Raw genomic sequence first — 19270 nt, forward strand, 5'->3', positions numbered from 1 at the left:
GGGTCTTGAACCGGCGCCTGTATGGGATGCTGACACTGCAAGTGGCAGCTTTACCTGCTACACCACAGCGCCGCCCCTAGAAACTTTATTTTAAATCTCAAAGAAGACCTTTCAGTGTATAACGTAATCCCCTAAAGCCACAAATGAAAAGATTAATGAAGTTGATGACAGAAAATGAAAAAAATGTGTGCATGCCTCTCTAAATGCAGTATGCATGCATTCCAGAATTTTGTACAAACAATTCTGTTTTAGGGAGCAGGTGTTTAGCCAAGTGGTTAAGATATCAGAGTGTTCCATATCAGAGTGGCTGGGTTCAGTTCCTAGCCTCAGCTCCTGACTAGCTTCCAACCAACACAGACCATGGGAGGCTAGGATGATGGCTCAAGTAATTGGGTTCATGCTACCCATGTAAGAGATCTGGATTGAGGTTCCTGGTTCCGGTTCCTGGCCATTGCCTCAGCCCAGGGTGGCCATCGCAGACATCTGGGGAGTGTACCAGCAGATGGGAACTTTCTGCGGGTCTGTCTGTTGCTCTCTCTCTGCTTCTCAAATAAAACAATAAAAATTTTTTAAAAAAGAAAGTTTAGAAAATAGAAACCACAAATAAGCCCAACAGATACTATACTTTTCTTAAATAGCTGTACCAATGTACATCTATTTTTTTTAAACAGCACAGTATAATCTGGTTTTAGATTTAAATTTAGTTTTGGATTTAAGTTATGCACTATGCTTTCTGCCATGCTATTATTGAACATACTTTTTTTTTTTTTTTTTTTTTTTTTGACAGGCAGAGTGGACAGTGAGAGAGAGAGAAAAAGGTCTTCCTTTTCCGTTGGTTCACCCTCCAATGGCCGCTGCGGCTGGTGCGCTGCGGCCAGCGCACCACGCTGATCCGAAGGCAGGAGCCAGGTGTTTATCCTGGTCTCCCATGCGGGTGCAGGGCCCAAGCACTTGGGCCATCCTCCACTGCACTCCCGGGCCACAGCAGAGAGCTGGACTGGAACAGGGGCAACCGGGACAGAATCTGGTGCCCCGACCGGGACTAGAATCTGGTGTGCCGGCGCCACAAGGCGGAGGATTAGCCTATTGAGTCACGGTGCCGGCCCTACACATACTTTTAAAACAAAGCAAAACAATGTCTCCTGGGAATGCTAACAAATTGTTAAAATTGGCTAAGAGGTACATGGGGATACATTAGGCTAGACAATATTCATATTAAAAAGATAAACAGGTGTGGGCATTTGGTGGTGGTTAAGATGCTGCTTGGGAGCCCCTCATCTGCATACTGGAGTGCCTGGGCTCCCCTCCTGATTCTCGCTTTCTTTTTTTTTTTTTTTGACAGGCAGAGTGGACAGTGAGAGAGACAGACAGAGAGAAAGGTCTTCCTTTTTGCCGTTGGTTCACCCTCCAATGGCCAGCGCACTGCGCTGATCCAATGGCAGGAGCCAGGTACTTCTCCTGGTCTCCCATGGGGTGCAGGGCCCAAACACTTGGGCCATCCTCCACTGCACTCCCTGGCCATAGCAGAGAGCTGGCCTGGAAGAGGGGCAACCAGGACAGAATCCGGCGCCCCGACCGGGACTAGAACCCGGTGTGCCGGTGCCGCAAGGCGGAGGATTAGCCTAATGAGCTGTGGCGCCGGCCTTCTCGCTTCTTGTTAATACACAACTTAGGGGGCAGCCTGGGATGGCTCAAGTAGTTGGGACCCTGTCACCCATGTTGGAGATCTACACTGAATTCCTGTTAATGGCACCTGGCTTCAGTCTGGCCCAACCGCAGCTGTTGCAGGTATTTGGGGAGTGAACAAGCAGAAAGATGAGCTCTCTGTATCTCTCAGTCTGCCTCTCTGTTCTTCTGCCTTTCAAATAAATGCTTAAAATAAAAGGCTACGCAAAAAAAATTTTAGGAAAAAATAATAAACACAGTCAAAATATAAATGACAAACTAAGAAAAAAAAATAGGTGTAGTTTATCACAGACACCGAATAGAAAGTGCTTCTAAACCTATAAGAAAAAAAATCAACCCAGTTGAAAGTGGGTAAAGAATATAAAACTCATTTCAAAGAAAAGGATACAAAAATGGCTTTTAAGCATATGAAAAGATGTTCAATATCGGCCACAACATGAGAAATCACAACTACTCTGGGATACCATTTATTATTATTATTATTATTATTATTATTATTTTAAGACATGTATTTATTTGAAAGGCAGAGATCTTCCATCTGCTGGTGCACTCCCAAATGGTTGCAATGGCCAGGGCTGGGCCAGGCTGATGCCAGGAGCCTGGAACTCCATTTGAGTCTCTCATGTGGTTGGCGTGAGCCCAGGTACTTGTGCCATCATCTGCTGTTTTCCCAACCACATTAGCAGGAGCTGGACAGAAAATGGGGCAGCTGGGATTCCAACTGGCACTCTGATATGGGATGCCAGATGGGACTTGAACTAGCACTCACATGGGATGCCAGCATCATAGGCAGCAGCTTAACCTGCTGTACCACGATGCCAACCCATGAGATTCTACTTTTTATCCACCAGATAAATCTGCCATCATCCAAGAATTATCAGTCTTCAATTTTTCCTCTCAAGTGGCAGCTTAATCTGATATAAAACAATGCCAGCCCTTCTGGGATACCATTTTATTAAGAAAAGATTTACTTATTTATTTGAAAGGCAGAGTTAGAGAGAGAGAGGTAGACACAGAGAAAGAGAGATCGTCCATCTGCTGGTCCACTCCTCAAATGTTCACTAAAGCCAAGACTGGGCGAGGTGAAGCCTCCTTTCCAGGTCTCCCATGTGAGGGGCAGGAGCCCAAGCATTTGGGCCATTTCCACTGCTTTTCCAGGCACATTAGCAGGAAGCTAGATTGAAAGTAGAGCAGCTAGGACTCAAAATGTTGCTCACACAGGATGCCAGTGTTGCAGGCAGCAGTTTAACCCACTGTACCATAATGCTGACCCCTGGGATATCTTTTTTTTTTTTTTTTTTTAAGATTTTATTTTTATTTATTTGAAAGGCAGAGTTATAGAGAGGGGAAGAGAGAGAAAAGAGACAGAGACAGAGATCTTCCATCTGCTGGTTCACTCCCCAAATATCTGCAATAACCTGGGCTGGGCCAGGTCAAAGCTAGGAGCTTCATCTGAGTCTTCCACGTAGGTAGCAGGGGCCTGAGTACTTGGGCCATCTTCTACTGCTTTTCCAGACACATTAGCAGGGAGTTGGACAGAAGTGGAGCAGATGGACTCATATGGGATGCCAGCATTGCAAATGGAGGCTTAACCTGCTCCTCCACCATGCCAGCCCATAGGATACCATTTTTATCTACCAGATAAATCAAAGTACACTGCCTCTGTATCCGCTATCATCCAAGAACTATTGGTCTTCAATAATTCCCTTGAGAATATAGATTCCAAATCAACTGTTTCACAAATTTCAGAAAGTGCAGTTACAAATTATGATGAGTACTAGAAAGAGTAACAAGAAGCCACCAGTACGCGTGGTCTGGTCAGATGTCCCTAAGGCAGTGATGACTAAGCTAAAGGAGCCTGGTATGCTTTGCAAGGAAATGTTTTGTACAGAAGGGACAACAAATTAAATGCCCTGGAAACTTGGAAGAGTTACACAGTGCATTCAAGGGATGGAGAGAAGCTAAAAAGTGGGGAAGAGACTAGCACAAAAATCAGACTAGAGACAGAAACGAGCCAACTATAAAGGGCACTAGAGGCTCTGGTTTTATTCCTAAGGACAAAAGAGAACTTTAAGCATTATGATTATTACTATGTTTAAATATCAGGAAAGTTTACAGAGAGGTGAAGTATCATATCCAAGATACCATAGCTATTAAGTAGTATAGCCAAGGTCACAGAGATGGATATGAGGTTCTTGATTAATGTCCACTAATTTTCAACTAGAACTAGTCAAAAACTATAACCTAAGACCAGTTTTACCTAGATTATTTACTTTAAAGCAATTATATTCATTCCATTTGGGTTGGAATTATTATTCTAAATTATTCTATGTTATTTTGTTCTATTCTAGTCTAAAGGCAGAGAGACAGAGAGAGAGAGAGAGAGAGAGAGATCTTCCATTTGCTGGTTCACTCCCCAAATTTCCACAACAGCTAGGACTGGGCCAGACTGAAGTCAGGGGCCTGGAGCTTCATCCAGGTCTCTCATATGGGTGGCAGGGACCCAAATACTTGAATCATCATCTGCTGCCTTCCAGCAGGCACATTAGCAGAAAACTAGACCAGAAAGAGAGTAGGTGAGACTCAATCCAGGCATTCTGATTCAATGGAGCTGTCCCAAGCAGTGACTTAGCCACTGAACCAAATGCCTACTACTCCTGGATTATTTATGAATTAAAGTATAAGAACTATCTTTATATATGTCTAAAAGTTTAAAGAGAGTAAAGGAAAAAACAGAAGCAAGAGCTGCTGCAGTAAGATCATGTTATTTTCTAACTGATTCTCTCTTACCTCAGAGGTGTATTCTTGACAATCATCTCCTGACGCGAGTGAACTCTTTTTGGCAGGAGGAACCTGGTCACTCTCATCAAGGCTGCAATGAAATCTTTTCCTAGATATAAGATCCAAATTAGCAGGAGGCTTTTTAGAATCATTTCTTCCAAAATCTGATAAATACATGTCATCTTTAATAAATGATGTTACTGGTAAATTTACACTGCATAGAAAATAAAAACATATTCAAACAGTGAATTAGAAGCTACTTAGTAAGAACGAAGATAACTATTACAATGAAAAAAAAACCTCCTAATTAATTATATAGATGGTCACAGCCATAAAAATACTAGTTTCAAGTTCCATTCATATTTCCATTCACCTAACTTCTACAATACTGAGTTAAATCTGAGGTATATAATGCTTTCCATCTCTGTAGAGTTAAACTAAAATCTAAAATCCCTGCCTAATATAAAAAGCTTCAATTTCTAATGGTACTTAATAGACAATAAAGTGTTATAGACAATAGTGGTTAAAATATAATGTAACATGTCTACAATAGGGAGTTAAAATACAAGTATCAGGAATATACAAAAATGTTACTTCTCTATCATTTTTTGCAACTTTGTGTTAACATTTATTTCAGTTTTGTATATATATGTTTACTTTTAACAAGTATCCAGACTACCAAATTTTTTTAGCTTTCAAAATAACTTAAGATATAAAACAAGTTTCAAATTCTAAGTATTATACTTTAAATGGGATCTTTATCAGGTATAAAATCAACCACATTAAATGTCTTTTCTGTTACCATATAATTACTAATTAAGATTCCACAACAATTACAAATAATGTTCGTGAACAGCTTGTTCAACTGATACTATTCCATTCACAAAGCGCCTTTTCTCCTAGCAAAACAATTTAGCTCATTCATTACCTCTTATCACCTTTTTCTTCAGTGTTCACTGACTTCACCAATATGGGTGCTGGCAACAAAGGGGCAGGCATTAATTGGGCAGTGGCGTCAGTAAATTCTTCAGCTGTGTTAGTTGGGATTTCCACCAGAGTTAGAATGAATGCTTGTTCGTCTTCTCCTTCTTCGTGGATGACTAAAAAAGTTGAGAAGTTAGTAATAGAAAGGTGAACCATGAAATAACACAAAATCATTTATTTCATCTCTGAAAAGGTAGTTTCATGACAATTTACCATCAAAATAAAAAACTAAATCACATATCATCACCCCTTACCAAGTAACTTCATAAAGAATAACAACGATACTGGGTCAGTGTTGTGATGCACCAAGTTAAGCCACCACTCGCAAGGCTGGCGTCCCGTATCAAAGTGCCAGTTTGCACCCTGGCTGTTCTGATCCAGCTCCTGCGAATGTGCTTGCGAAGGCAGCATGCAATGGCCAAGCACTTGGGCCCCTGCCCCTCACGAGTTACGGGCTCCTGGCTTTGCCTGGCAGAGCCTTGACTTGTGGTCATTTCTGGAGTGAACCAAAGATACCCCTCTTCCCCATGCATGTGTGTCACTCTGCATTTCAAATAAACAAATAACTCTTTAAGAATAAATCTGATCTATCATGTAGATAATTTATGCTAAACAACAAAATTGATAAACACAAAGTACTTGAAGTTTTTTTCCTCATTTAAGGCTACCATATAACTTAAAAAAAATACTGTTCTGTGCTTTTCCATAGTTACATGAGGCATAAAAATCATACTATCCAGCTCTGACACTTGTCATACCTGTTAAATCCTGAGGATTGATTACATTCTCTTGTTGGACTTCTGGAATACTAGTTGGTATACACTGTCATAAAAAATTAAAATGAAGGTTGAGGTTAGCCAGGTCTAATTTTTAAAAAGTTTTCCTGAAAATGTGACACCACAGAAGAATTCTTTCAAAATTCAACAGCTGGAGCAGGCATTTAGCCTAGCAGTTAAGATGCTCATATTCCACATCAGAGTGTCTGGTTTTGATTGCAGGCTCTGGCTCCTGATTCCGGCTTCCCATCAATGCAGACCATGGGAGGCAGTGGTGACGGCTCAAGTAATTAGGCTCCTGGCTCCTGGCTCCTGGCTCTGACTCTGGCCCTGGCCCTGGCCCTGGCCCAGCCATTACAGGCATTCAGGAAGTAAACCAATGGTTAGAAGCTCACTTTTCTCTCTTGCCTCTCAAGTAAAAGAACAAAATCTTAAAACTCACCACTTTATTAAACCATGTACAATTGTTCAAGTGTTATGAAATGTTTAGCTATGCCAATAAACTTCTGATTCACTCAAATAAAGAATTCTTGTATAATATGAAATGATTTTCAAAGCAACAGGACAGAGAGAGCCAAATCCCTTAACCTTCTCTCTACTCCCATCACACCAGTCACTGGTTCAATCAACAATGTCAGTAATTGGGCCAATGCTGTGGCACAGTAGGCTAAACTACTGACTGCGGTGCTAGCATCCCATATGAGCAGCAGTTCAAGTCCTGGCTGCTCCTCCAAAACAGCTCTCTAGTTATGGCCTGGGAAAACAGTGGAAGATCGCCCAAGTGCTGGAAACCTGCAACTGCATTAGAGATCTGGAGGGAGCTCCTGGCTCCAGATCAGCCCAGTTCGAACCACTTTGGGGAGTGAACCAGAGGATGGAAGACCTTTCTGTCTGTCTCTCCTTGTCTGTAACTCTACCTCTCAGTTAAAAAAAAAATCTTTAAAAAAAAAAAAATCCATCCTGGACATCACTAGGACAACTGGGGAAATTTGAATGGGAACTGTATATTATGCATTATACAATACTATTGAGTCAATCTTAAATAATACTGAGTGTGACACAGTATTATCACATCTCTGCAAGAAAATGTCCAGGGGCCAGTGCTATGGCGTAAAGAGTAAAGCTGCCACCTGCAGTGCTAGCATCCCATACAGGTGCCAGTTCAAATACTGGCTGTTCCACTTCTGATCCAGCTCCCTGCTAACACGCCTGGGAGAGCAGCAAGGCCCAAGTACTTAGGCCCCTGCACCCACCTGGGAGACTTGGAATAAGCTCCTGGCTCTTGGCTCTGGCTTGGCCTAGCTCTAGCCATTGTGGTCATTTGGGGAGTGAACCAGCAGAAGGAAGATCTCTCTCACTATCTCTCTTTCTCCCCCCTCTCCCTGCCTCTGCCTCTCTGAACTGTGTCTTTCAAATAAAAAAAAATAAATAAATCTTAAAAAAAAAAGAAAGAAAAGAAAATGTCCATAAAAGATGGAATATTTGGAGTAAAGGCTTATATTTGTAGCTTTCTTTCAAATGGTTCAGTTTTAAAAAGTATCTTTCTGCCTATAGAGATGGAGAACAAGACAGAAAGCAAACAAATGAGGCAAAATGTTAACAATGAATGAATCCAAGTAAAGGGAATGGAAAGGTCTTCGTCAGATTCTTGTAACTTTTCTCTAGGTTTGAAATTACTCCAGCAGCAGACAGTTAAGCTGCTAGTTGGCATATATCAGAGTGCCTGGGTTTCATGACTGCTTCTGGCTCCTGACTCCAATTACTGCTAATGCATACCCTGGAAGGCAGTGGTGATGGTAACAGGGGGAGGGGGAATGCACTCCTGCCATCCACATGGGAGACCTAAACTAAGATCTCCTCTAGGAATATTTCAGGCATTTGGAGAGTGAACTAGGGGATGGGAGTTCCCTCATGCATGTGCACACTTCTCACAAATGAATAAATAAAAATTATTTCAAAATAAAACTAAAAAAGTTGAGAGTTGAGGATTTTGTAACTTTGGATATACTGAAACTCCTTAGCTAGTCTTTAAAAATCTTCTTATGATCTGTCTATAAGGTACCTTTTTGGCTTTACTGCTAACCACTTTCTTCATTTACATTCCACTTGTAATTATAATCCCTGAACATTTCATGCTATTTCACACATGTTCTGGCCCTTTAACTGGTTAGTTTATACTTTTTCTTCAATAACAAGACTTCTCCCACCTGGGGAGCTTTAAAAAAAAAAATCACGCATGGAGCCCATGCCCAGATGTCCAATTTACTGGACGGGGTTGATGACAACTCCTGGGAGTCTTGTGCACAGTACCTATCAAACTGAACTTAACCACGCATCTATTCATCTGTTCCCAAAGATCTGTATCCTTGGTATCTCACATGGTATACACATGTACTAGTAACAGCTCAACTAAGACTTGCTCTATGAATGAACTCATCATATGCCCCGGTTACAGGCAAGAAATTTGTTCTCTACGTATAAAACACTTCCTTTAGGGCTGGCACTGTGGCATAGCAGGTAAACTTGCCTCCTGCAACACCTGCATCCCAAATGGGCACCATCTCGTGTCCCAGCTGCTCCATTACCAATCCAGCTTCCTGCTAATGCCCTGGGTAAAGCAGTGGATAGCCCAAGTGCTTTGGCCCATACACCTACATGGGAGACATGGAAGTTCCTAGCTTTGGCCTGGCCCAGTCCTGGCCCAACCTGGTCATTGTGGCCATCTGGGGAGTGAACCAATGGATGGAAAACATCTCTCTCTGTCTCTCCCTCTAACTCCACCTTTTCAATAAATAAAATAAATCTTAGAAAAAAAATCCTTCCTTTTGTCCTTTTCCAAATATTTTACAAGAGTATTAGCTGTTTTATCCTAGGCTCCAACACGGGAACCATGCTTCATTACAATTCTGTACAACAGTATATTCTGGAGAAGTTAGAACTACAAGGAAAGCAGGCAACGTTGTGGCACAGCAGGTTAAGCCACTGCTTGCAACACCAGCATCCCATACCAAGGTGCTGGTCAGAGTCCCGACTGCTCTGCTTTTCATCCAGCTCCCTGCTAATATGCCTGGGTAGGCAGCAGATGATGGTCCAAGTACTTGGTCTCTGTCACCCAAATGGAAGACCAGGATGGAGTTCCTGGCTGCTGGCTTTGACCTGGCTGTTTTAGCCATCTGGAGAGTGAACCACAGGATGCAAAAATTGTCTCTCCTCTCTGTTGCTGTACCTTTCAAATAAATACCTACATCTTAAAATAAAACAGGGGCCAGTGCTGTGGTGCAGCGGATTAACACACTGGCCTTAAGCGCTGGCATCCCATGTGGGCGCTGGTTCTAGTCCTGGCTGCTCCACTTCCCATCCAGCTCTCTGCTGTGGCCTGGGAAAGCAGCAGCAGATGGCCCAAGTCCTTGGGCCCCTGCACCCACGTAGGAGACCCAGAAGCGGCTCCTGGCTCCTGGCTGGCTCAGCTCCAGCCACTGCAGCCAATTGGGGAGTGAACCATCAGATGGAAGAACTTTCTCTCTCTCTCTCTCTCTTTCTCTCTCTCTCTCTCTCTCTCAGTGTGTGTGTGTGTGTGTCTAACTCTCACTTTCAAAAAAATAATTTTTAAAAAAATAAGAAATAATAAAACAAAACACTAAAGTAAACTAACGAGAAAGAAAAAGTATTAGCAGTTGTAGAGGTAGGGAGAGAAGTAACTATACAAATAGCAGGGAATTTGAGGGGTGATGGAACCATTCATGTATTAGTTACATGATGTATATATTTGCAAAAACTTGCAGAACTGTACACGAAAAAGCGTGAAGTTTATTGTACGTCACTTAAACTTGACTGTTTTGAAGTAGGGCAAGGCCCCTACTACCCCGTTATAGCTGGCATCCGTCACCTGCGGCACGTGAAGGGCGAGCACACTGCCTCCCTCAGACTCCTGTCTCAGGGGCTCGTCAACAGAGCTCTCACCGAGAGCGAGTGTGCAGGCCACTGGCTCGGGGGGAACAAGCGGAGCAACTGACGGCATCAGCACGGTTTCCGAGCCCTCCTCTTCCTCTTCATCTCTGAAAGAAAGTTGTAGTGACTTACCAGAAATGAAGCAAACAGCTGGAGAATTTATCTCGAGCTAAGCACATCAACAATAACATAATTCAATAGTTTTTCAAAAGTTTTTAAGTATACATAAAGCAACAAAATTCCTTTTATCATCAAACAGCAATAGCTAAAACAGAATATAAACCAAAACCCAGAATCTCTTCCCTCTTTTACCTTTGAGTTAAGCTTGCTTCTTGTGAAATACTCGTCTCATTGGTACCATGTATGCACTCCAATCTGCCCTGCTCCTCATTCTCTGCTCCTGTAACTGGTCCAAAGCCTTTATCTTCCACTTCTGTTGCTCTGGGAGCATTTTCCTCTGTTTCTTAAATATAAAACACATGTAAGATACAGTTCAAAGTAGTATAGCTAAGTCTCGCAAACCTCTGTTGACCCAAAAATCAACTTATTCATGAGGCAGAAGTGTGATCCTGGCCAATGTTATTGGTGAATCCTGTGCTGCACATATGTCAGTCCTGGCGGCCCCAGCAGCTGTAATCCTGCTTTATGTAATAGCGCTATAATGAGAAATACATACATAAAGGAGGGATAGGTGGGAACATATAAGCTCTGGTTAGCTCCCCATGAGGAGAAGGCTCAGGAGGAGGCCATGCGGGAATGAATAATATCACAAGAGGAAGCAAGTGATTTCTGTATGAAAAAGGCACTGTGAGTCCACCCACTGAGAGCACTGGGAGGCTGCTCAAGCAGCTTAACTGTGGCCTAACTGCATATGCACAATGCACAAAAGTGCTGCTCAATGAGAGGCGATCACAGACATCAGGAACTCCAAACCAGGAAATAAGGCTAACTACCCGGATCCTCTAGGCATGGATTCAGTACACCAGGCAGCCTGGAGCTGACAGCGCCATTTCTACCCTTACCATCAACACCCTAAGGTGTTGAGCTCTAGGCAAGGAGGGAAAGTAGAACAGGAAGTGAGACTAAGGGGCAATGTATACAGCACAAAAATAATGAAGTCACTAAGAAATGAAAGGGTGCTCTGTGATCATACGGGAGATACTTCCTCAATACGTTGAGCTTTAAAAACAAAAAGGTAGGCCGGTGCCGCAGCTCAATAGGCTAATCCTCCGCCTTGCGGCGCCGGCACACCAGGTTCTAGTCCCAGTCGGGCACTGGATTCTTTCCCGGTTGCCCCTCTTCCAGGCCAGCTCTCTGCTGTGGCCAGGAAGTGCAGTGGAGGATGGCCTCAAGTGCTTGGGCCCTGCACCCGCATGGGAGACCAGGAGAAGCACCTGGCTCCTGTCTTCAGATCAGTGTGGTGTGCCGGCTGCAGCGCGCCGGCCGTGGCGGCCATTGGAGGGTGAACCAACGGCAAAGGAAAACCTTTCTCTCTGTCTCTCTCTTTCTCACTATCCACTCTGCCTGTCAAAAACAAAACAAAACAAAACAAAACAAAACAAAAAAAAGGTGTTAATATATAAAAAACTCTTAAAAATCAATAATAAAAAGACAACCCAATTTAAAAAAAAGCATACATCTGAACAAACATTTTTTTAAAGATACACAAACACTGAAAAAATATACAATACCATTAGCCAGGAGGGAAATGCAAATCAAAACCATAATGAAACATCACTTCACACCAAGACAGTTATAATCAAAAAGACAAATGGTAACAAATGTTGGGGCAGAGGCACAGAAATTGAAACTTGCAGACTGCTAATAAATATATAAAAATATAAAATGATGCTCACACTCATGAAAACAATTTGGCAGTTCCTCAAAAGGTAAAATATAGAATTACTACATGGCCCAGAAATTCTACTTCTAGATATAAACCTAAAAGAAATGAAAAGATCTATCCTCACAAAAACATATACATCAATAATCTTAGCAGCATTATTCATTATAGCAAAAGGCTAGAACATCCAGAATGCCCATGAACAGATAAATGAGTAAACAAAATACCATATTTTTTTTGACAGAGTTAGGCAGTGAGAGAGAGACAGACAGAGACAGATAGAGAAAGGTCTTCCTTCCGTTGGTTCACCCCCTAAATGGCCACTACGGCTGGCGCGCTGCACCGATCCGAAGCCAGGGGCCAGGTGCTTCCTCCTGGTCTCCTGTGCGGGTGCAGGGCCCAAGCACTTGGGCCATCCTCCACTGCTTTCCCAGGCCACAGCAGAGAGCTGGACTGGATGAGGACCAACCGGGACAGAACCAGCACCCCAACCCTTCTAGTGAACCCAGAGTACTGGCGCCGCAGGTGGAGGATTAGCCTAGTGAGCTGCAGTGCTGGCCCAAAATACAATTTTTTAAAAAAATTTATTTATTTATTTGAAAGTCAGAGTGATAGAAGGAGAATGAGAGAGGGCGGGAGAAGAGATCTTCTATCTAATGGTTTACTCTCCAAATGGCCACAATGGCTGGGTTGGGCCAGGCTGAAGTTAGGAGCCAGGAATTCAGTCCAGGTCGCCCACAGGGTGGCAAGAGCAAAAATACTTTCTTCTGCTTTTACAGGGAGGTGGACGGGAAGAGGGGCCACCAGGACTCAAAGGGGCACTCTGATATGGGATGAATGCATTCCAAGTAGCAGGTTAACCCACTGGGCCACAATGCTGGCCTCTAATTTTTAAAAACTTAACATTGTTTTTATTGTATATAACATGAAGTTCTGAAGTACATATACATTGTGGAATGGTATGACTTCATGCATTTATCATCTGTATCATAAGAACACCAGACAGCTGTTCGTTCTCTAAATATTTTCAAGAATATATCGTCATTGTGAACTAGTGGATGGAAGCTCTCTGTTTCTTTGTAACTTTTTCAAATAAATAAATAAATCTTCTAAAACTGCACTCTCCTTGATATATACTTATAAAACCATTATTTTTAATGATTCAAGAAGTTGGGTCAGAGGCTGGCATCACAGCATAGTGAGTAGAGCTGTCGCAGGCAATGCCAGCATCCTATATAAGCGTGAGTTTGAGTCCTGGCTGTTCCACTTCTGATCCAGCTGCCTGCTAAAGGACTGAGAAAAGCAGCAGAAGATGGCCAAAGTGTTTGGGCTCCCAACTCCCATGTGGGAAAGCTGGAAGAAGCTCCTGGCATCGGTCTGGCACAGGCTTGGCCATTGTGGTCCTTTAGGGAGTAAACCAGCAGATGGAAGAATCTCTCTCTGTAACTCTTTCAAATAAAGATAATAACTCTTTTAAAAAAAAGGAAGACGAAGAGGTTGGGTTCTTGACACCCAGATGGAAGATCTGGACTAAGTTCTGGGATCCTGGTCTTGGCCTTGCCCAGCCCTTACTGATGTGGACATTTGGGGAATCAGGCAGCTGGGGGGAGATTTCTGTCTCTATCTCTTTGCCTTCCAAACAAAAAAATTACAGAATTTTTTAAAAGGACTGGTTAACAGCAGTTTACCAGTAAAAATGGGAGTAGGAAGCTGAGAATTCTGTTTTTAATTTCATGCCCTTCAGGCAAATGGTATCTCTGGCCATGTTTTCCATATATACCTTTGTATGAGATATTCATGAATACGCACAAGTACACACACATGTACACACCCAGAAAAGACTGATCAAATGATGCGAAATGGTTCTAATTACTGAAACCAGTTATTGCATTTATGGATATTTATTTCTTCAGTCATGTTACCTTTTTTGTTTTTTGGTTGTTGTTTTTTTTTGGTTTTTTTTTTTTTTTTTTTTTTTTTTTTTGACAGGCAGAGTGGACAGTGAGAGAGAGACAGAGAGAAAGGTCTTCCTTTTGCTGTTGGTTCACCCTCCAATGGCCGCTGTGGCCGGTGCACCGCGCTGATCCGAAGGCAGGAGCCAGGTGCTTCTCCTGGTCTCCCATGTGGGTGCAGGGCCCAAGCACTTGAGGCCATCCTCCACTGCACTCCCTGACCACAGCAGAGAGCTGGACTGGAAGAGGAGCAACCGGGACAGAATCTGGCACCCTGACAGGGACTAGAACCCGGGGTGCTGGTGCCGCAGGCGGAGGATTAGCCTATTGAGCCGCGGCCGGCGCTGGCCATTTTGTTTGCTTTTTAAAGATTTATTTATTTATTTTAAAGGCAGAGTTCATAGAGAAAAAGGGAGACAGAGATCTTTGTCTGCTGCTTCACTCCCCAAATGGCTGGATTCAGGAGCTTCATTCAGGTCTCCCTTGTGGGTGCAAGAGCCCAAGCACTTAGGTCATCTTCTGCTGTTTTCCCACATGCATTAGCAGGCAGCTAGCTGAACTGGAAGTGGAGCAGCTGGGACTTGAACCAGCATCCAGATGGGATACCACTGTCACAGGTGGCACCTTAACTACTGTGCCACAACACTGGCCCCCATTTTACCTTTTTGTAAGTTCAAAAAATAAGCCACTTGTAACATCTAAATATTACACTGAAAAGCTAACACAGTTCCTGGTGTCAAAGTCATTCTGTAATTTGTAAAGAGAACAATAAAACTTACGTCTTGGAATCTCTGCTTTTTCCTCCTGGGTGACACACAAACTGGGAACTTCCTCAAGAACATGAAATCTGCTGGTCCGTAAAACTTTCCCAAGATTGGGTTTAGGTTTGACAAATCTTCTTCTCATTCTCAAATTACTGGTGACTTTAGATGATGTATTGCTAGATACAAAAAAAAAAACAAAAAACAAACAAACAAACAAAAAAAAAAACAGGAAGAGACACTAAGCCACCATATAAGAATTCCCTTGCTCCTTCACATTGATACATTCTTGTCTAGCACTTTTTTAGCTCTTATACCATTAAGGTGTCACCTGTCAAGGTCACATTGTCTGCAAATATTCATTTCTTAATGCTAAAATGTTAAAGTAGTTCCTTTACTACTTGAAAAAGGAATCTGGACTATGTCTGTAAAACAACACTTACATTAACATTAGATTTCTGTTTCATTAAAGTGTCAAAGACACACAATACAATTCAGGGCTGGGCAACCTCTGGCGTGTAGGACACATTAGGCTCACGAAATCAGTCTGGCAACTGCAGGATTTTGGCAACTCAAGATTTGACACAGCTATAGCAGGATAATTTTTTTAAGTTTGTAATTTTAAAGAAATATGGATTTATCTATTTGAAAGGTAGAGTTACACAGAGAGAGAGAAGGGAGATCTTCCACCCGTTGGCTTACTCCCCAAATGGCTGCAACAGCCAAGGCTGCCAGGTCAAAGCCAGGAGCCAGGAGCTTCTGTGTCTCCCACATGGGTGCAGGGGCCTGGGCCACCTTCCACTGCTTTCCCAGGTGCATTAGCAGGGAGCTGAATCAGATGTGGAGCAGCCAGAACTCAACCCACACCCATATGGGACCCGCAGGACATGGCTTAACTCACTGTACTACAGCGCTGGCCCCTGGTAATTTTTTTAAAATTTCTTTTTTATGTATTTAAAAGGTAGAGTTCAAAGAGAGAGGGATAGAGAGACAGAAAAAGAGAGATATCTTCCATCCAGTGGTTCATTACCCAAATGTTCACAATGACAGGGGCTGTGCCAGGCCAAAACCAGGAGTCCAGAGCCTCCTCTGGTTCTCCCACATGGGTGCAGGGGCCCAAGCACCTGGGCCATCTTCTACTGCTTTCCCAGGAGCATTAGCAGAGAGCCGGATTAGAAGTGGAGAGCTGGGTCTCAAACGGCCTCCATAGGGGTTGCCAGTGTCACAAGCGGTAGTTTAACTCACTATGCCAAAATGCTGGACCCAAATAATTTTTTTTGTTTTAAGATTATTTACTTGAAAGGCAGGATTAGAGAGACATAGAGAAACAGAAATAGAAAGAGAAAAAAAGATCTTCCATCTGCTAGTTCACTCTCCAGAAAGCTGCTATAGCCAGGGCTGGGCAAGGCAGAAGCCAGGAGCCTGGAATTCCTTCAGGGTCCCCGACATGAGTTCAAGGCACCAAGCAACTGAACTATTTTCTGCTGCTTTCCCAGGCGTGTTAGCAGGGAACTAGATTGGAAGCAAGGCAGCGAGGACTGGAATCCGCACTCACATGGGATGCAGGCATCACAGCAGGCGTTTAACCTGCTGTCACCAGCCCCCAAAACTGATAGTTCTGTATGGCCCATGAATGAGGTTATAAATATCCAAATGATCGTTGGCAGAAAAAAAGATTCCCCATCCCTGCAATACACAGTGCTATATAAAAATAGACAAACTATTAAACAATTAAAATAAAAATCAGTCAGACCTTACTGAAAAGGATAAGAAATCCTAATTACCTATTTTACATTTAAAAAGCATTACTCAAAGCTACTAACTGATGGTGGGTTTAACTGCATTTAATAGTTAGATATTAAAATAAACCTGGCTGGTGTTGTATTCTCCTTTACTTTTTCCACTAAACCAATTTCTTCTCTAGTGCTTTGTTCCTCCAATTCAATCTTGTTTTCTTCAAATGATTCAGGAGTTGTATTGATGACAGGTGAAGAAAGCTCCTGACATTCATGAACGATTTTGAAATGTACATTATCTGGGCTGAAAGGAACATGGCTTTCACTCTTTGAATCAACATCAGTAAGTACACATACACCTACTGGGAGAAAAAATAAAAGGAAAGAAAATTACAACTGATTAGTATAAACAGATGTCCAAATAATGTTTACTCTTTTCAGCTCGATATTTAAATTTATAATATATTTATTTCATGACCTTTTATGAGGCTTAATTCTTACAGACTGGAAACTAAATGATATTATATCAGTAAAACTGAATCATTCTGCTACTTTCAGCAACAACATAACTCTAAATAGATTTCAAGACAGGACTGCATTCATTAATGACTTTTTTTTAAACCTGTATTTTATGTTCTAAAGATTTGTTACAGCCTCCACCACAACTCCCTGCCTCTCAGAAAGCAGCCCTAAATGTAGAGATTGCAAATCACACTTTCCATATATGGTTATAAAGCTAAAAGACTAACATCTAAAATGAATGGCACCAGTCATTATCAATCAAAATTATTATGAGAAATAGAATAGCATAATTATCCATGAAATTTAATTAAAGATACTGAGACAGGAAAGCCCATAGCTTCTAAGTTCAGCTTAATCTTTTCTCTAAGTCTGGTTGGCATATCTTCTGGCCTGTCCACAGTTTAAATTGCCTCACTGTCACTGCCCCTCCAGACTGTGTCTGGCATCTAACTGTGAAAAAAACCCAAGCAGCAAGTCCTCTGTTTCACAAAGTACTCACTGAGCTCAGTTAACCAATGATGTTATACCCATAGAAGCACAGGGCCCACTACTGTTTATTCTTAATAAATCAGATGGCTGCCAATACACATTAAGGAGCTAAATAAAACACTGGATGGATCAATGCACAAATACTGCCTCTTTTGGAAAAACAACAAAATGCTTTTAAACACTTCAAATATGAAAGGTTTATTACTCAGTGTGGGTATAACTTCGTAAAAGCCATATTTTAAGAGATTTTTGGGTAGGAATTATCTTTCATTCTTACCATCATCCTGTTCAGTATTGACCTCTGACTGCAATACTAAGTCCCCCATTGTAAGTAAAGCTATGGCTGCTTCAGCACTTCCATCGTTGGTACCTTGTGAGGAAATATAAGAACATTTAGACAGAAGGATCAATTGAGAAATTAGTTTACTTAAAAAACATTTTTAGGGGCCGGTGCTGTGACATAGTAAGATAAGATAAGTTTCTGCCAGTGGCACCAGCATCCTATACGGGCATTGGTTCGTGTCCCAGCTGCTTCTCTTCCAATCCAGCTCTATGCTTATGGCCTGGGAAAACAGTGGAAGATGGCCCAACTGCTTGGGCCCCTGCACCCGCTTGGGAGACCCAGAAGAAGCTCCTGGCTCCTACTTAGGATAGGCCCAGCTCCAGCCACTGCAGCCATTTGGGAAGTGAACCAACAGATGGAAGAGCTTTCTGTCTGTCTCTCCCTCTGTCTGTAACTCTGCCTCTCAGATAAATAAAATCTTAAAAAAAAAAAAAAAAGGTTCTTAATTCAGGTATCTATCTTCTAGTAACAGTTTCTGCTGTTCCATTATTTCCTTATTAGGACAGTGCATTGTCAGGTTAAATACTACAAATAAAGAATTGTTGGCATTTATTTCTAAGAAAATACCCTTATCTTGGTAGACCCAGAAGAAATAAATGCTCAACAAGCCTTTCTGTAGTAAACATTTAACTGTGGGGCAGGCACTTGGCACAGTGTTAAGACATAGCTTGGGATGTCCACATTCCATACTGGAATGCTTGGCTTTTAGTACCAGCTCCACTCCAAATTCCAGCTTCCTGCTAATGCACACACTAGCAGGAAGCAGTGATGACTCAAGTATCTGGGCTCCAGCCACCCTCTTGTGAGAACTGGATTGCATTCCTGGCTCCTGGTTTCATCCTGATTCAGCCTTGACTGATGAGGGTATATGGAAAGTATATCAGTAGATGGAAGACCCCTCTCTGTCTTTTCCAATCTTTCAAATAAATTTAAATTTTAAAAAACTTCACTTTTAACTTGCCTTCTAAAGTAACATGTCAAAAATCCAAGTTTTTTCATAGAGATAATGTATTCAAAAACAGAATATTTTGTCCAACTTTCTAGCAAACTGACACACTTACTATCACCATTACTAAATCTTTGAGCTAGTGTTAACTAGACATTTCCTTGTTAATAGTTACCTGGTTCATCTTGGGTATGTACACTGGTGGTCATTTCCTAAGAGGGGAAAAGATAAACACCATCTTAGTATTTTCCAAACACACGCTCCGTTTCTCAAAAAATACAATACTTGAGGCAGGCGCTTTGGCCCAGTAAGTTAAGCTGCCATCTGGGATCCCCACATCCCATATTGCTGTGCCAGTTCAAGCACTGGCTAATCCATTTGTAATCTAGCTCCTTGCCATTGTGCCTCAGAAAGCAACTAATGATAGCCCAAGTACTTAGGACCCTGCCACCCATATCCAAGAACCAGATGGAGTTTTTGGCTCCTGGGTTTGGCCTGGCCAG

The 19270-nt window shown here is 42.3% G+C and overlaps 1 protein-coding gene across 11 annotated transcripts in view; it reads right to left on the reverse strand.

Moving 5' to 3' along the window:
* The window catches only part of BDP1 (BDP1 general transcription factor IIIB subunit), a 107299-nt gene that overhangs the window by 10401 nt on the left and 77628 nt on the right, over positions 1-19270 (reverse strand). For 2 of the 11 annotated variants that reach the window (XM_089312588.1, XM_051833240.3), the window contains exons 27-35: positions 18943-18979; positions 17756-17848; positions 16601-16829; positions 14750-14910; positions 10488-10638; positions 10114-10282; positions 6210-6273; positions 5396-5567; positions 4477-4681 (exon numbers count right to left, since the gene is read on the reverse strand). In XM_089312588.1, the coding sequence (XP_089168714.1) occupies positions 4477-4681; positions 5396-5567; positions 6210-6273; positions 10114-10282; positions 10488-10638; positions 14750-14910; positions 16601-16829; positions 17756-17848; positions 18943-18979 (1281 nt within the window). The remainder of the gene's footprint in view (positions 1-4476; positions 4682-5395; positions 5568-6209; positions 6274-10113; positions 10283-10487; positions 10639-14749; positions 14911-16600; positions 16830-17755; positions 17849-18942; positions 18980-19270) is intronic. The other 9 variants (XR_016220069.1, XR_007914355.3, XM_070056571.2 and 6 more) reach the window with 9 other exon arrangements.

This window comes from Oryctolagus cuniculus, chromosome 14, assembly GCF_051225735.1.
Source record: "Oryctolagus cuniculus isolate XC-2025 breed Fujian yellow rabbit chromosome 14, ASM5122573v1, whole genome shotgun sequence".
NCBI classification, from domain to species: domain Eukaryota; kingdom Metazoa; phylum Chordata; class Mammalia; order Lagomorpha; family Leporidae; genus Oryctolagus; species Oryctolagus cuniculus.